Below are 18530 nucleotides of genomic sequence, written 5' to 3' on the forward strand. Positions count from 1 at the left end.
GCTTTTCTGTTTGTCCCCTTCAAATCTCTCCACCTTGATGCATCACTGTGTTCCCTTGCCTTCTGCTTGCGTTCAATTAATAGGAGCACCAACAAAGGATGGAAAAGAATGAGATACACATACCACACACAAATGCTCTTGCCAGCTCAATTACATTAACTTCCCTGCAAGGCCTAAACTTCCTTTTTTGATAACAGTCTTTGCAGAACATTTCGTTCTCATTAAACAAACAAACCCACATACATGATTAAATGAAAACACAGATCTAGCTCAATCCTCAGTTAGGTTTGTTTCCTTAGTATGTAAACAAACAGTAGTAAGCTGTGTAAGAAACTATATACTGAGAAGTATTTTTCTCTAAATCTAACCAATTAAAACAATTTAAAAAAATCCTTATTAATGATGAGAAAGAATCTAGTTTTTGGCAAAGAAGTAGGTCTCCTTCCTTTTGTTCTTAAAGGACTACTTGTAAAAAGTATTTGGTTAAGAATCCGCCTGCCAACGCAGGGGACACGGGTTTGAGCCCTGGTCCAGGAAGATCCCACATGCCATGGAGCAACTAAGCCCGTGTGCCACAACTACTGAGGCTGCACTCTGGAGCCCGCAAGCCACAACTACTGAAGCCCACGCACCCTAGAGCCTGTGCTCTGCAACAAGAGAAGCCACTGCAATGATAAGTCCATGCACCACAATGAAGAGTAGCCTGCTCGCCACAACTAGAGAAAGCCTGCGTGCAGCAACGAAGACCCGACGCAGCCAAAAATAAAATTAAACCCCCCTGCAAAAAAAACCTATATTCTATTAAGAACCTATTAAAGAAGTAAAACAGGGATTTCCCTGGCAGTCCAGTGGTTAAGATGCCTCAATTCAAATGCAGGGGGCATGGGTTCAATCCCTAGTCAGGAAACTAGGATCCCACATGCCCTAAGGTGTGGCCAAAAAAAAAGGTAAAATAAAACCAAAAAAACCATTAACAATGACAACAAAAGCAATGACTCCTCAATTTAGAAGATGATCATCACCTTTTACTAAGAACCTAAGTCTCCATGGAATAAAACTCAGGAAAGGAGAATCAATTTTAGACCTCATTCCATAGGACTTTAGTTTCTGAAGTACCAAAAAGAACTTATTTCACTTGTAGGAAGGTTCCACAGAATGGAGTCAAGGTAAAACAATAAAACGCGTAGTCAGGGTGGGAGGGAGGGAGACGCAAGAGGGAAGAGATATGGGAACATATGTATAATATAACTGATTCACTTTGTTATAAAGCAGAAACTAACACACCATTGTAAAGCAATTTATATTCCAATAAAGATGTTAAAAAACAAAACAAAACAAAAAAACCCCCGCATAGTCAGTGCATGTGAACTAAAAGGTGTATATTCTACATATATTCATAAAAGAAATATTTTAGTTCAAAAAAATTAAAAGCCCGATCTAAGATTGGAATTATTCTGGGACTGCCTAGTAATAATGCTTAGCTCTTATTGTGTTTGTATCATGAATATATATATGAACTATTAAAACTTAACATGATATAGTCAATAGACAACTCTGTCCTACATTTATGTTTATTAAAAACTGCCACAAACAAAGCCTGTACAAAAAGCAGCCAAGGCATCCATGACTTTAAAATCATCATCTTGAGAGACACAATTTCCTCAGGACTCCAACATCTTCTAACTTAGCCACATAGTCTTCCTCTGCCACGTCTTCTTCGTCGTCTGTTATAAACAAAACCTGTATAAAAAATATCCCATAGTACCTATCACTTTGAAACAGTAATCTTGAGAGACATTATCACTTAGGACCCCCTCTGCCTCTGCCCTGGCCATGTCCTCTTCCTCGCCTACCATAAACAAACAAAACCCGTACAAAAAATATCCCATAATACCTACTACTTTGAAATAGTAGTCTTGAGAGATATTATCGCCTAGGACCCCCTCTTCCTCTGCCTCGGCCACGTCCTCTTCCTCTGCCTCGGCCACGGCCTCTTCCTGCAACTGAGGGAAGAGAAAAACAAAGTAAAGGAAATTCTCTTCTGTGCTGATGTTACGTGGCCACCACAAACAGCACCTACAGTAAAGAAAAGTTTAATTCAGCTTCTCTCAAATGTAACCTTAGTTACCCTTTCCCAACAGTTTACCATACAGAACCAAGAATTGATGGCCTATTAATACCTTAATATTTGTTACATTTGACTTTATTTACTGAGAAATTCATCAAGTTTTAAAATATTTTTTTCTTTGTATCATGCCTCAAATTCACCACAAAATAAAATACAAATGATTTGAAGCTCACACAAGATGAAAAAGAGATAATACTAATGGAAAAGAACACAAACACTATGCACCAGATGTTTCTGTTACTGTATAGAATCCAAGTTAGTCAATTCATGCCAAGAAAACTTAAAATATATTACATCAAGTAATAACTTCATGACTTTTCAGAATCTTAAGTCATCTGATCCAATCATAACGTAGTACTTTAATCCAGTAGCAATATCCTTGTTACCTGGTCATCCTAGCTCTGAACTTTTCCTTTTCAGACATCTATGAATATTTAAAAAATCTTGACATTTCTACCAATTGTTCCTAGTCTTACCATTCAAAGCAACAGAGTAAGTCTAGCACTTCTCTTAAAACAAGGCAGATTAACCACACTTATTTCCAATTCCTTCTGAAGTACTATTCATGATAGAAAAGGAATAAAAATGGCAAATATCCGTAAAGGGGAAAAACAAATGCAGAAAAAACACAGTGGTTGAAAGATTTCAACAATTTTTTAAGTCAGAAAATAGACTGAAAACTACAAATGCTTAGTAAAGGAAGAATAACTTCTAAAAGACCTAGGACCTTGGAAGCCAGGGGTGAGATGATGAGGCTCGGGGCTGAAAACGGGGCACGGGAAAAAGTTGACAATCCTTATGCAGAGCAGTAGATTGGCTAGTCCTCTTCCCCACCTTGAAAAGCTAATGATTATTTCTGACAAGTAGGTAGGAGATAAAATATAAAATTAACCCAAACACCTTGAGGCAGAAAGGCTTTGGATTTGAAAACACTTGCAAAGTGGATGGCAGCAAAAGTCACAGAGCTGGAGGGAAGGAACAGGGGGATCAAGTCAGTGTTTTTCAAGCTATGTGTTACAACCTGAATTTTTTTTTTTTTTAACTGAAAGAGAATAGGATAGGAAGCTTAAGGGCATCTGCATGTATTAAGACTAAATAATTCTTCCTGAAGCTTTTGTTTCATTTATATGTATGAATAGGTCATGATGCAAAGTACAATATATTTCTTAGGGTGAGTGGAAGGAAAAGTCTCAAAATTACTGTGTTTAATATCAGCCCCTTTCTCCTGCCCTTCTCCTATAATGCTTACTGCCAGACATATGTCTCCCACAGTAGGTGACTAGAATCTTTTTCTGAGAAAACCAGCTCCAGAAAAGACTTCCAGATCCTGAAATTTTAGGTCTCCTCAGTGGAGAAGCCAAGTTACTTTGAATCCACCCTCTAAGGAGTCCAGCCTCCATTCCCAGAAGTTCTCTTTTCAGAGTCCTTCTTAAACAACAGATGGCCAAAATGCAAGATACTATAGTAAAACCTTCAACATAAAGACCAAACTAAGAGATCAAATAAAAAGAGAAACCAGAGAAAACAACACCAGGTACAGATAAAAGACAAAGAGAGAGGAAAAATAAGAGAAAAGACTCAGAAGGAATCAGTCAGAAGACCCAACTATTAGGAATTTCAGGAAGAAAGAACAGAACAAGCAAAACAGAAGAAATTTATCAACGTTACACAAGTAAATTTCTTAGCTCTAAATGGCAAGAATATCCATACTGAAAGGGTCCACCAAGTACCGAGAACAATAGTGGACAAAATGCTAAGTCATTAAGAAATTTCAGAATAGCAGGAATAAGGAGTCAATATCTGGGCTTCCCTAGTGGTGCAGTGGTTAAGAACCCGCCTGCCAATGCAAGGGACATGGGTTGGATCCCTGGTCCGGGAAGATCCCACAGGCCTCGGAGCAACTAAGCCTGTGCGCCACAACTACTGAGCCTGTGCTCTAGAGCCCGCGAGCCACAACTACTGAGCCCGGCATGCTACAACTACTGAAGCCTGCAAGCCTAGAGGCCATGCTCCACAACAAGAGAAAACACTGCAGTGAGAAGCCCGCACACCACAATGAAGAGTAGCTCCTGCTCGCAGCAACTAGAGAAAGCCCGCACGCGCCAACAAAGATCCAGTGCAGCCAAAAATAAATAAAATAAATAAATATTTTTTTTTTTTTTAAAAAGACTCAATCTCCAAATCTTCCAAAGCGTGCAGGGATTAGGGGACCAGGCCATGCACAAAGGGACAGGAAGTAAGAACATCATCAGTCTTTTGAACAGCAATACCAGGAACTGTAAGAAACACTATATGTACTCATGGCAAGTAGAGGCAATTAAAACCAACCAACCAACCCGTGTTGTTTGCAAATATAAACGTATTTTGAATAGTGGATTAGGGCATAAATATGCCAGACACAAAAATGTTTATAATCCTTCAAACTTACCAGCTTCCCTTTTCTTAGACTTCACCTTTGGTTCAACATCCACAAGAAGTGTATCCAGAGGTAAGCTGTCTGGCAGAATAAAATATCGAATGTTATTTCCTCGAATACTCAGTGTTTCCAGCTGTACAGGTTCTCTGTTCTTCAGGGTCATTTTCACAGCTTTAAGATGTGTATTCATGCTGACATCTACACCTGGAGGGAAAAGAGGGCAGTTATTAGCATAATAAGGAAGGCAACCAATTAACCTATCAAGCCACTGTTAGTACCACATTACAGAAGATATTATCTGTTCTACAACTAGTAATGATGTCAGTATAAATCAGAAATCTTTCCTTCACTAGATTTTTCCTTAGCTTGTTGTTTACTAATCTTCTGTACTCTTCTTTCCCAAAATTAATAGACTTTTGATACATTCCATCTTGTTGGGGAACTTGATACAACAAGGGAGAGGGGGTAAAAAAACCCCAAAGATTTATGATCTCTTTCTATGTTCCAGGAACTGCAGGCTAAGGCATTTTAGTTTAATCCTCAATGTCCTTATGGGAGATAGTATGATTATCCCTATTGTGAGGACTAAAATATATATTCAGGATATAAGAAACCTGAAACAGTGGTTGTCAGTGGGGGAGGGAATTGGATTTTTAATAGATTTTGCTCCCCCAATTTACTAAACTTTCCTCCTGGGACATCATTTATTAAGTGCCTACTGTATGTGAGGCAAACCTTACATTACATTACTTTTGTCCATCACTAGATTTTGAATTCCTAAAAAGCAGCAAGAACACTCTGCTTCCTCTACAACATGCAACAGAGCTCAGAAAAGAGCAGACTAAATCACTGTTTAAAATCACAGAATTTTAACAGGACAGAAATTACATTTCCTCAGATATGATCAGACTATATCAAAATCTTAAACTATACAGACTTCCTTTCATAGCAACTGGTGTTGCAAAGTTCTAGCAGACTCACAAATATTATCAGTTTAATACTATATACTTCTCCTGTTTACTGAGATGCTGGATCTACATGTTAAATTATTTATAAATTTACAATTTAAATATTTCAGAGAGTAGAATGGTAATATATGCTAAGATAGCATTTTCTTTCATCAATTCTTTTAAAAATTTGCCCTTTTTGGGGGTAGCAGCTACTATTAGTGAAGAATCACGGTGGCTTTAAATATAAAACTACATATCATACGTACAATATCATCGAAGAGTTAGACACCTAAGAAAAAAGACAAATATAATACTCTAATATGTTATGCTTAGATAAAATTATGGTTCCTCATCACCTCCTTCCCATTTCCCACATATTTTTTACCCAGGATAATCAGACATGGAAACCCCATCCTCTATCTTCAAGGACTTCACAATCTAACAGGAGACACAAAATTCTGATACAAGTAATATACAAGTAATATGTGTTTTGGAAGATGCAACATTCCAGGGGACACGTACAGGCAAAAGTAGAAGAGGCATAAAGCAGGAAAACAGCAGTCACACATAGGATAACCTGGGGAATCCAGTCTGGTCTTAGCATAAGAACTTAAGGTGAGGCTTAAATAAGAAGGTCGATGAAATAATCCAGACAAAAGGAATGAGATTTGTACTATATAAAACATTCATTAACCAAAGAATTCTGGCCTGTAGGTAAAAGAGATAGGAAATAAAAAGTGTTCTAAACACAGTCCAACCTCCATACCTGTGATTGTTCCATGGACCTGTGTTCCATTCTTTAATTCAATGGTTACAGTTTCGTGACTCAATTTCATCAAAAATCTATAAAGACAATAGGAATAAAATGATAAATTTTCACTTTTAACACTTCAAAAACATGTTTATTATTATTATTAAGCCAAAGGGTGAAGTTTCTAGATGCTGAAAACCTACTATGGACGCTATCTGCACCAATTCCTGTTAATAGCTTGAATAACAATTTCAGCTTTCCCTGAATGATACCCATAACATTTATGAAAGAGCACAGTAACAGAAATTGTCACTTGGACATTTCTGATTCTCTAAGCCATTATACAGCTTAACCTCTGATCCATGCATATAGATCTCAAAGTCACTATAAGCCACAAAACTGAAATCAAGAAATTACATGGATAAAAGTGCTCAAAAACCACAAGCTTCCAATTATAAGATAGTAAGTATTGGAGATGTAATGTACAACATGATGGCTATAGTTAATACTGCTGTATGGTATATTTGAAAACTGCTAAGAGACTAGATCCTGAAAGTTCTCATGAGAAAAAAGCCATGTTTTTCTTTTCTTTTGTATACATATGAGATGATGGATGTTAACAAACTTACTGTGGTAATCATTTCACAGCTTATGTAAGTCAAGTCATTATCCTGTACACCTTAAACTTACAGTGTTGTATGTCAATTATATCTCAATGAAACTGAAAAAAGGATACATTATAATTGGTATTAAAAGATTATACACTTATTGTATGCGTATAAATAAGGTAAAAGTCTCCTTTTCTAACCCTCCTCCAGGCATGTGGGGATATTCTAGACCATTTTATATGCAAACATAAGCATTTACATAAAATTTACTTTTACAGAAACTGGGTCATACTATAATGGCTTCTATAACTTTTAGTTCTCATTTAGCATTTAGAGACATTTATGCAAACCCCCACCAACACTAATTGCCACCAATCTTTTTTCGGTCAATTTGATAGGGGAAAAAAGGCAATTTGCTTTTCCCTATCACTTGTTGAATAATTCTTCATGAATATAGGAAATCTGTATTTCTTCTGTTAATTTCCTATTCACTTTATTCACAACTCCAATTAGGTCGAATTCTATCAGTATTTTCTATCAGTTTGCCATAGCAATTCAAGTTCAAGGTTTTCTTTAGCCATACAATTTTTTTTTTCATTTTTATGTTGTTAAATTTATGAATCCTTCTTGGGTATGTAATTTCTTTAGAAAGATGATTCCCATCCCAAGATTATAAAAAGTCTCTTATTTTCTTCTACTGTTATATTTAGAGTTTTAATCCACCTGGAATTCATCTCTTTTCTGTGCAATGTGAGGTAGGAAGCTACCTTTATGATTTTCCCAAGTTGGATAGCCAGGTGTCTCAATAATGTTTACTGAATAGTCACCCATTCCCCACTTCATCTATTCTTCTGTTCGCCAACTTTTATTATGAAATATTGCAGAGGAAGCTGAAGGGTTCACACACTATGAAAATGTTACCATTTGTGTGTGCCCCCCCCCCCATTACACTGTCACCATATTATCTGAAAGTAAACTGCAGTCACTTCAGCATGCATTTTCTCACGAGGACATTCTACCACATAACCATAACACTGCAACCACATCTAGGAAAATGAACAATAATCCTAAAATATGATCTAATATACAACTCATATTCAAAATTTCTGTGGTCTATAGTATGTACTTTGTATACCCTATCACACTAAATGTAGGATTACTTACTTTCCCTCCAACTAGTCTACCCTTGAGGTTAAGGATCATGAACTTTGTATCTAATCCTGGATTGTAACAGGCACTGAATAAGATGGCTAAAATATTTCAATGATTAAAGGGAAATCAGCCTTAAAATACAACTTTTTAAGTGATATAGACAGCCATGAAAAAAGGGGAAATTACTTGGTCTTGCATAAAGCAAGGCCCAAACTCGTTCTCATATAAAGAAAAAACTGTGTGTTGAATCCCTCCCTTTCCATATTTGCTGTCAAGAAAAAAAATGAATTGGTAATGCTTTATTTCAACAGATAAGAATTCTTTAACTTAGCTCAAATTTAATATAACTATATTAGCCTAGAATTTTCACCTAATGGTTTCTTCCCATTATCAATTTAAAATTTGTTTTTGCCAGTAATAACTTCTACTTTTATAAAACTTCTTTCAAATCATTTTTAGAAACAGGCAGGATTCAAGTAAAAATAAAATACTTTATTAATCAAGCAGTCTACCATACGGAACTAAAAGGAAAACCAGAAAGTAAGAAAACCTCTGAAACAATCAAAATACACTTTATCAAGTCCAAATATATTTCTTTGATAAATAGTATTTATCATTATATATTATCTGGTAGTCCCTGTGCTTGGTAATGAGGATTAAAAATGAGTAAGACTAGGCCCCCAAGGAGCTCAAACTCTAGAAGGAAGAACAGACACATGAAAGATTTTTTTAAAAGTAATTACGTAAATTTAAATCACAATGGAGATATGCACAGTTTTTTTTTTACCATGAACATAATCTAGCATGGGTAGGAAGGAGTCAGATCTTAGTGGACTTCTAGTAAGAAGTCTGAAAAGTTGGAAATATGCAGCAGAGAGACTAGAGCAAAGATATAGTAAGAAACAGCACAAGGTACACAGAAATTATAGGTATTACTGATGGAATACTAAGTCCAAGAAAATGAGTAGGGAAGAGGTTCCTTTCATGGAATGCCCAAGCTCTGTTCAAGAATTCCCCTAGGAGAACTACTGAAGGGTTTTCATCAATGGAGTGGAGTGCCACATCGGAAGACAAATTAGGTGGCTAGAGCAATAGATAGATTAAAGTAATCAAGACATAGGAACTACAAATAGATCAATGAAACAGAACAGAGTCCAGAAGTTCACTATCCAGGCAGCAGTTTGGGTTTCACAGGTGTATACATTTTTCAAAATTGGGAAATGCACACTGAATTTCACTGTATGAGATACTTACTTTAAGAAGTGAGATTAAAGAACACAGGTGGGAAGAAAAGGGAGCCTGAACAGCTTAGTGGTGTCGACTGGAGTGGCAAAGAAGGTGTATTGACGGCAGGAGAAATAAAGTTATCCGAGCCCAGGAACCAAGCAAATTCAAATTATTTTCTGATGAATCCTTCACTACCTGAATTCTTTCTGCTTACTGTAACTTAAGATATTCAGATAATACTCAAATATTCAGATAAAGTGGTATCCTTCAGTATAGCACTGAAATGGTATCCAAACTCACACTATTAAATTCAAAAATCAAAGAGAATGGGATAGTGAAAGATACTTATATTAGGTAGGTAAATTTGCCAAAACCTGGCAATTTATCAGATTATCAGGATTATCAAGAGAAAGAAGTTTTTGGTTAGGGAGACAGTATAAACAGTGTCACCAACTGAGATACAGAAATAACAAAGTCAACCAAAACCGCAAACCAGTTAGACAAACACCCATTTTTCCTGGCGTAAAATACATTCTCCAGTTATTAGAAATTTTGTTTCTATGATGTAAGACACAGAATAGGATTCAGTAAAGCCATTAAAATTTATAGGAAAATTGCATCACAACATGGACTATCTTTAAATGAGACAAACTGATTCCAAAGAGTATGACATAAAACTTAACTATTCAGACTGGGAGGTACTGAGAAATTGAAAAAATAAACTTTAAATTCTGAGATGTTTCCCCCCAAAGTTATACTTCAAATAAAAATGGACGAAGTCTTCCAGTTATAAATAAGTATTAGGGATGTAATGTACAACATGATAAATATAATTAACACTGCTGTATGTTATATATGAAAGTTAGGAGAGTAAATCTTGAGTCCGCATCACAAGAAAAAAATTTTTTGTCTATTTCTTTAATTTTGTACCTATATGAGATGATGGATGTTCACTAAACTTATTGTGTTAATCACTTCGTGACAGATGTAAATCAAATTATGCTGTATACCTTAAAGTTACACAGTGTCGTACACCAACTACATCTCAATAAAACTGTAAGAAAAAAATGGACAGTTAACCTTAAATGCCCTCTCTACAAACGCCCCCCTGAATATAACAATAAGGATTTTATATGTTATTTCAAACATACTAGAAACTATCTACTTGTCTACCTTCACCACAAAACGTAAAGCTCCAACAAGGCAAGGACTCTGTCTTGAAAAAAAGAATACATTATAAGAGCACAGTGTATTAGGTGCCCAATAACACTGACAATCCTTGACTGAACAGACAAAAAAGTAGCTAAACTAGTTTGTAACTGCCGGCTGGGTTATTAGAAACCTCTGCTTCTACGTTGCAAGCTCTCAGCCTCAACGAAAAACACCAAAACCCAATCTATTTGCAAGTAATTTAGAATGAATTACTCCAATCAGTAAACAAGTATTCAGTAGGCTCAGCTAACCGGCCAAATTTAAACACAAGAAATGAACCAGAAGAAATCTCGATTATCTGTGTAATCAGTCAAAAAATACAGAAAAGAGATTCTGTCCCACGTTGGAAGACTTTTCCTAAAGCAAAGTCCTATTTTTTTTTTTTTTTTTTTTTTTTGCTGTACGCGGGCCTCTCACTGTTGTGGAGCACAGGCTCCGGATGCGCAGGCTCAGGGGCCCAGCCGCTCCGCGGCATGTGGGATCTTCCCGGACCGGGGCACGAAGCCGTGTCCCCTGCATCGGCAGGCGGACTCTCAACCACTGCGCCACCAGGGAAGCCCCAAAGTCCTATTTTAAGGGGAAATGTCGGTTGAATAACGTTAAGTCTAGTGAGTAACAACACGGGGGGGGGGGAACACACTAAAAAAACAACTTACAGAGTCAAAAGTCCATCCCTGATTTGAAACATTTTGGAATTGGGTTTCATTATTTCCAGATAAACTCCTGCAGCTTCTAAGTACTCTTAAGTGCGATGGTAGTTTCATCGCGAACAACGCATTAAACTACTTATGCAGCAGTATTTTTATGTCTCCCACATTCTCAGGGAGCGTGGACCTAGTTATATTTGCCGGCTCCTGAGGGCTGAGACGAACCAGAAACGCAACCTAGACTAGAGCACAAGTTCTACTTAAAATGAAGTCGGTAAGTCACTGGGAGTAAGAGCTTGTAAGCCCGGCGCTGGCGCTGCACCTCGAAGACTCTGGGTGGGAAAACATGGCCCGGTCTTTACCTCCACTTCTTGGAAGATACGGGGGATCCCCGCGCGACCCAGTCTGAAGCCCGGGCCCGAGAGGCCGCGGCGGCGCGGCCAAGATGGGACGGGAACGGCTGGCGCCGGATGCCGTTTGCAGGCCGCGCGCACACGAGGCTTTCGCGCCTCCAGCCTCTGGGGCAGCGCAGCCTCCCGCTCCCGGCCCACACCTTCCAGACCATCCCCTCACAGTCCTCACCCCGCCTGGTCACCTCCTCACCTCACGAGCTTCATCCTAACGGCGCCGTCACCCTTTCGGTCCGATAGTGCACAAAACCCAAAAACGGAGCGCCGACCGGCTACAAATATGAATGGCCGGAAACACTTACTCCCAGGGTTCCGACGTAAAGAGCGCGCGTACCGCTGCGGACGCACGGCGGAAACACCGAGACCACCCTTGAGCTACTCTCCCTTCCGGCCGTGAGGAGAGCCACTGCGGCCCCTGGCGGCTGGAGGTGTGCCTTGCAACGGCTGAGGGGGTTTAGGGCGGCTTTAGGAGGAAACTTCCGTTAAGAGGGAAATTTGAGGAGATTAAATCCCAGAGCGGGCATGGCAGGGCTCCGTGTATTAAACAGCACGAAATTTATTCCTTAATGAAAGGAAGTTCCGAGAGAAGTCCAGAGGATTATGCTAATTCTGCTCCAACACCAGGAACCTCAACATTACTTAACGTGCTTGAAGAAAATCACACTTTTTTTAATGTCAACTTTTAAAAAATTTAATTTTATATATTTTTGGCTGCGTTGGGTCTTTGTTGCTGCGTGCGGGCTTTCTCTAGTTGTGGCGAGCGGGGGCTACTCTTCGTTGTGGTGCGCAGGCTTCTCTCACTGTGGTGCTTCTCTTGTGGAGCACAGGCTCTAGGCACGCGGGCTTCAGTAGTTGTGGCTCATGGGCTCTAGAGCGCAGGCTCAGTAGTTGTGGCACATGGGCTTAGTTGCTCCGCGGCATGTGGGCCCACCCCGGACCAGGGCTCGAACCCGTGTCCTCTGAATTGGCAGGCGGATTCTTAACCACTGCGCCACCAGGGAAGCCCAGAAAAATTACACAATATAACTGATTATTTTCACTTTAAATTCTGGTTACAAACCTCAAAAGGGTTCCCCACAGTGCCCAGAGATCATGTTACGCTTCTCTAATGCATACTTTCTCTTTTAGCCTACGTGATCTCCTAAACTACGGCTTGAATTTGTATCTCCAGCTTGGACTTCATCCCTGGTCATCAGAATTCTTGAATGTTGTGAGGCAATTCTCAACAAACATTAATGTGCATAGGACTCAACTGGAGGAAATATTAGAATGAAAATTCTGATTCCGGTGGTATGGGGTCTGAAATTCTGCACTTCTAACAAGCCTTCAGTTGATGAAGATGCCCCTAGTCCATGGATCTCAATTTGAGTAGCAAGACTGTAATGGACATACGTGTGCTGCCTTCTCAACATCCATTCCCCTTTCTTCCTAACAGTTCCTAATGATCTCCTGGTGATCCAATGAGGACCAAATTGCTATAATTTTTCTTTGTTTTTATTTTCTAGCTTGAAAACTTTTTTAGGATTTTTACTCTCTCATAGTATAAAACTGTCAAGAGTCCTGAAATAAAGTCAGCAAGAATGGAGCAACAAAGGAAAAGCCTTTATTTGCTGCTAGCAGGAGGGTCAGTCTGAAACTGAGACTACTCTGTCTTCTTGGAGTTAGCTGAGGTTTTATATATTACAGGAATTTAGATTGGTCATAAGAAAGAAAAGGAACAAGGAAATGAGAATGCAACATGTGGGGCAATGCACCTATTCCATCATTAGTTTTTAGAAGTAGATGTCTTAATGATAAGCATGCGCAAAAAAGTACATTCTGCAATTCGCAGTGAGCAAAGAAAGCAAACAATTTAAACAAATTCAGATTACATTCACAATTTTGTTTGGCAAAATAATTTACAAGTAGGGGCTTATGTTTCTTGTGTAGGGTTCTGAAAAAGAACTTCACAAATTTACAAAACCATAATGTTCAGCACCAAGATGCATCATTTAGGCCACAGCATGTTTTTAGCATGTGCACATGGCAAAAGATGAACCAATCACAGCTCTCCCCCCTCCCCCAGGGACTTTCTCAGGAGCTCTCTGGAATGGAAGCCTCTCTTTTCACTAGGATAAATTCGCTGTGAGCTTATATGATCTTTGAAAGCTCAGTCAAGCAGGATAATTTATTCACTGGATCACGATTATTTTTTAGTAGACAACAAATCAAATGACCCAACTCTTAAGTATAAAATACAGTATTGTAAAAGCAAACTATTTTATATTTTCACAGCATGCTTAAACACCTGATTGTATTTAGTTTTAGAAAAGAAAACCTAGAACAAATTGCAAACAGGAATTATACATCAAATATGAATTCCTTATGTATCAAAAATAAATACATATGATTTCATATGGTGTGACATTTGTAAGGATTCCAACGCTCCTGACTGTGGCCAATACAAGTATAGTGGAATAGATCACTCAGGAGCAGAGGCCCTGGGACTTCCCTGGTGGTCCAGTGGTTAAGACTCCATGCTCCCAATGCAGGGGGCCCAGGTACCATCCCTGGTCAGGGAACTAGATCTTGCATGCAGCAGCTAAAAGATCCCACATGCTGCAACTAAGACCAGACGCAGCCAAATAAATAAATAAATAAAAGAAAAGCAGAGGCCCAGTTTTTGGAAATGGAAACTTGTAAATATGGTTTGTGTATGTGTGTATGCCAGAACTTGAGTTACTACAGATAAAGTGGTTTACACACAAAGAGAAATCCCACCAATTGTCTGACAATCTGAAGGTGAAGGCAAATACAGGTCAGATAATCTATCAACAGTAGATAACCAGCTTTAATCTGGTTGGCAGTCTACTCCTGGGTTTTTCCCCAATTTAAGCCGTTTGGTATATGCCATTAAAGTCTATTGTTGACCCCTGAACAACTCTGGCGTTAGGGGCACAGAGCCTCTGCTCAGTGGAAAATCCATGCATAACTTACAGTCGCCCCTCCATAGCCCCAGTCCCACGTCCTCCGATTCAACCAACCAGTTGATGATGATTGTTTAGTATTCTAGTACTTACTACTGGAAAAAAAAATCCCCGTATAACTGGACTTGTTTAAACTTGTGTTGAACATAGGACAAACGAATGTATCAGGCACTGGAGATGGGCGGGGGGGAAGACAGGTTTTTGCCGTAACACAAGGTATGGTGATGTGACCAATACCTTCACCCACCAATACTTCTCATTTTGGTTTTTAAACCACAGAACCTCCCCAAACTAAACTGACAGGCAGCTCAATAAAGTTTTGTGGAAGATGTATTCTCATAAAAACATCAGGCTTCGCAAACTCAGAGCACATTTTGACTGGACTTGGCTTCAAAAAAGGAGGGTCGGAAGTGGAGAACCTCTCTTCATATTCTCAAGGGCAAGAGCACCCATTTACCCATCCTCACAGTTCTGCAAATAAGGAAAGAGTAGCACAGAGGGCGTGTTCAAAAGCAGGGTAGAACCAAGAATCCTAGTGCGAGAACCCTGGATTCTATCTTTAGAGGTCTCTAAGAGTCAAAGCTTTGAACACCCGCCATGACTAAACGTGGTGGAACTTTCTACAATTTCATGTCGACTCTCGTGCTGTGATGCCCAGGGAGGAAAGTGTGCAAGGAGACGCTGAAGCCCTGCATTTTGGGGAGGTGCTGGAGTGCAGTGCCGGGAAGGAGAGAGAAGGGTCAATCGCCTACCCTTTTCTTTACATTGGCCCCTGTCGAAGATTAGAGGTATCTGAACTGGAAGTCGCAGAGAGCAGTACCTGTAACCAACAGAAGAACCGGTGGCGACGGATTTTTCAAGACAAACCACCACCGCTGGGGGCGTAAGTGGCTTTACTCCAAGAGACGAGCGGGGAAAGGGAAGCGTCTGCCGCTCGCCGGAGAGGCGCCCACCCGCGGTGCGCGCACGCGAGGCCTCCCACCGCGCCTGCGCTGCGGTCCGACGCTGGCTCGTCTTTCACCGTCGCCCATCAGTCCGGGCCGGGGTGAAAAACTGCGTGACACGCAATGAGCGTGGCGGCCATCTTCATCTTCTGGGCACGTCAGCTGAGCGGGTTCAAGCAGAAAAGGAGCGTTGCGCAAGCGCGCCCAAGACGGTCCCAGGTAACTCCCATCTGACGGGCGAGGCGTAGTCGTCGTCGCCGGAAGTTTGGCGTTGCTGCGCCGCGGAGAGGCGGCGGTGGCGGCAGAAGCAGCTGAGTGTCTCCTGATACCCGGATGTGTGGCGCTCTGCTATCTCTCCTCGGACCCTCGGCCGGGAGCGAGGAAGGTACGGTAGCGTCCCGACCGCCCCGCCGCCCGCTGTCGCGTCGTCAGCGTCCTCGCCTCCCTGTTGCCAGCCCCTCCGGAGCGCCGGACGCTTCTCCCCCTTCCTGTCCGCCCCTGTCTCGTGCTGCCTCGCACGCCCTTCCTACTCCTCGGGTCCCGGCTCCTGGCGTCCCAGGGAGGGAGTGGGCGGCTCGGAGGCGCGGTCGCCTGAGGCAGGTAACCAACCTGCGCGGCTCGGCTGCCCAGTCGCCGCATCACCTGCCGCAGCCAGCTGGGTGGTCAGCGGTAGTAAGGGGCCGCGGCCGAGGACGGGGTCAGGCCAGGGCTCCCAGGCGGCCGCGCGGGCTTCCGGAGCCCCCGAAGTGGCGTGCAGCCATTGCGGCGGCCGGGGAGGTGTCGGCGCCGGCCCGCAGGTTGCCCGGCCTCGTCCCCACCTCCGGTGTCTTTCCTTCCGTGCGTCTCATCCGAACCCGCCGTTCCAGCCCTGGCGGAGCTGCGGCTCGCTCCCCTGCCCGTCGCCCCCCGCTGACCCTGCGTGAACCCTGAACCCTCTTCAGTCTGCGGGGCGGGATGTGGGGATCCTGGCCTCACGGTCCTTAGACTGGGAGGGGAGCGGTGGCCCGGGTCCAAGGTCATAGTGTGGTTCTGGTTGGACAGGACTGACTGGGCGCAGGCAGGGCTGCTGTGGAGTAGAAATTGGGTGTGTTGTGGGACATAGTGAAGTTTGTAGAGATAGATGCGAGCAGAAGGGAATTGGGTCCTCGATTTTTATCACTATTCCTAAGATTGTTTTATAACGGGGGTTTGTTTTTCTCGGGCAGAATGGGAGAGATAGCAACTCCAAAAATTGGAGAACATTGCCACTCCCACACCCTTAACCTCCCCCTCCCTCATCCCCAAATGTTTTGTTTTGAAAACCCTGCACGTACGGTATTTTCCAGGAGTGGGGGCGGGGGAGGAGGAAGGAATTAAATCCTTGAGGTTTTAGAAGTACTGTGCATCTTGTTTTCGGGTATCCTTCGGTAGCTGAAAAGGGATTCTTTCAGCAGGAAGTAGTTGCAACACACAGTATTTGAATAGTATTACCAAACGATGTTTCAGTAAATAGCCTTAACAGAAACCAGTGAAAGAATGCTACTTAGTGGAAGAGTAGGATGTGGGTGTGCTTTGTTTTTTCCTCACCTAAAGGTTATTTAAAAAAAAGGGAGGGGAACACAATTTCAGTTTAAAACATTTTGGATGCCGTGAATTATGTTATATTCAGCCTCTTCTGATTAAGTCCCTAGTTTCTGCTTTACACAGGGCATCAATACCAATGGAACTTTTTTAATTTGAAAAACTTAAATTTCACCGTGGAATTAGAAATGAGAGTGGGATAAAAAGTGCTTAATTTGGAATCTGCAAATTCAGACCTAGAGCATGTGCAGAAATGAGAAAGCTGTAACAGACGCTTCCCCCTTTTGGGCAGAATGCAGTGTATGCCCCTTAGGTCAGCTGTGTGTCTTTGGAAGTACCCATCTTAGAACAAAACCTCCCCTATGTTATGAGCTTCTGCCCACCTTACTAATTCCCGGGTAAAGAAAATATGCTATCATTTCTCGTTGGTTAGTATTATAATTCTGTAGTGAAAAAGTTTTTTTTAACACCACACCCAAACAAGATTTTGTGCTAGGCCTTTAAATCGATAAATTATGCTTCCAGAAGAACTGAAAAAGGACCCTAATTAATGAATGTCATTAACCTCTTTTGCTGGATGGCCCTTTTTAGCCTGGTAATTCATCACAGCACAAAGCTGACTGTAATTCTAATAATGAAGGAGACTAGCATTGCACAATGGATTTTTTAATAGTTAAATATTTTTTCGTGAGTTTTGTTAGCAGATTTATGTTACATGTTGAGTAATTTGAGTAACCTCAGCTGAAGGTGATCAGAAGTTTAGATGGTAGGTAGAAACCAACTCCAGTAAAATTGTTACCATACATAATTCAATTAAGGGCTCTGTTAACCCCTCTGAAGCTCAGACTTCAATATTCCTCTGTGCATCCCTTTTTCTTGGCACAGCGAAAGTTCTTTGGCTCTATTTCTGCATAAGTTCTGTATATTAGTTACTGTGGTTACTTTTGACAATAACATCATTCTGTTTACTTGACCATCTTGTCTTTTTTGAGGGGGCTACATCTTAAGCTTAACTTCATTTTGGTACACCTGAAGAAATCAAGATTTATGTCATCTGCGCTCTTCAGCTTACTTTAAAGATTTATGGCTTCATATGTGAGATTCACGAGAGATAAAACTCAGAATATGAATTAAAAACGGGGTTTTAAGTATTACTTTAATTTTTATTTAATTAATTTATTTATTTTTGGCCTCGCCTCGCAGCTTGCAGGATCTTAGTTGCCCTACCTTGGATTGAACCCTGGCCCCGGCAGTGAAAGGGTGGAGTGTTAACCACTGGACTGCCAGGGAATTCCCTTAAGTATTACTGTAATATAGTGGTCTCAGACTCTGGTCAGGATCCCTTTACATTCTTAAAATTATGTAGGACTCCAAATAGCTTTTGTTTTATGTGGGATATATCTATTCACAGTTATTGTATTTGAAATTAATTTAAGTATATTTATTAATTCATTGAAAAATAAATAATAAACTAATTGCAGGTTAATATAAATAACTTTTTAAATGAAAAACTATTTTCCCAAACAAAAAAAAATAAGTGAAAGAATGGCAACTGTTTT

The 18530-nt window shown here is 40.8% G+C and overlaps 2 protein-coding genes across 7 annotated transcripts in view; one reads left to right on the forward strand and one right to left on the reverse strand.

Moving 5' to 3' along the window:
- Window positions 1-1557: 1557 nt before the first annotated feature.
- On the reverse strand, window positions 1558-15681 carry SNRPD1 (small nuclear ribonucleoprotein D1 polypeptide). Of its 4 annotated transcripts, none has more exons than XM_067015562.1 (5): window positions 15288-15681; window positions 6261-6337; window positions 4557-4748; window positions 1895-2003; window positions 1558-1740 (listed from the first exon to the last, which is right to left on the reverse strand). In XM_067015562.1, the coding sequence occupies exons 2-4, from the start codon at window positions 6328-6330 to the stop codon at window positions 1927-1929; spliced, it is 339 nt and encodes a 112-aa protein (XP_066871663.1). In that variant the 5' UTR covers window positions 6331-6337; window positions 15288-15681; the 3' UTR covers window positions 1558-1740; window positions 1895-1926. The 4 variants fall into 4 exon arrangements, with proteins under 4 accessions (XP_066871663.1, XP_058895970.1, XP_058895968.1 ...); XM_059039987.2 differs by having other exon boundaries at window positions 1899-2003; window positions 15288-15661; XM_059039985.2 differs by lacking the exon at window positions 15288-15681 and adding an exon at window positions 11695-11833 and having other exon boundaries at window positions 1899-2003.
- The window catches only part of ESCO1 (establishment of sister chromatid cohesion N-acetyltransferase 1), a 71732-nt gene continuing 68162 nt past the window's right edge, over window positions 14961-18530 (forward strand). For all 3 annotated transcript variants that reach the window (XR_010836975.1, XM_067015559.1, XM_067015560.1), the window contains exon 1: window positions 14961-15796. The gene's annotated coding sequence lies outside the window, so the exon portion shown is untranslated. The remainder of the gene's footprint in view (window positions 15797-18530) is intronic.

The sequence above is a fragment of the Kogia breviceps genome, chromosome 15 (assembly GCF_026419965.1).
Source record: "Kogia breviceps isolate mKogBre1 chromosome 15, mKogBre1 haplotype 1, whole genome shotgun sequence".
In the NCBI taxonomy this organism is placed as follows: domain Eukaryota; kingdom Metazoa; phylum Chordata; class Mammalia; order Artiodactyla; family Physeteridae; genus Kogia; species Kogia breviceps.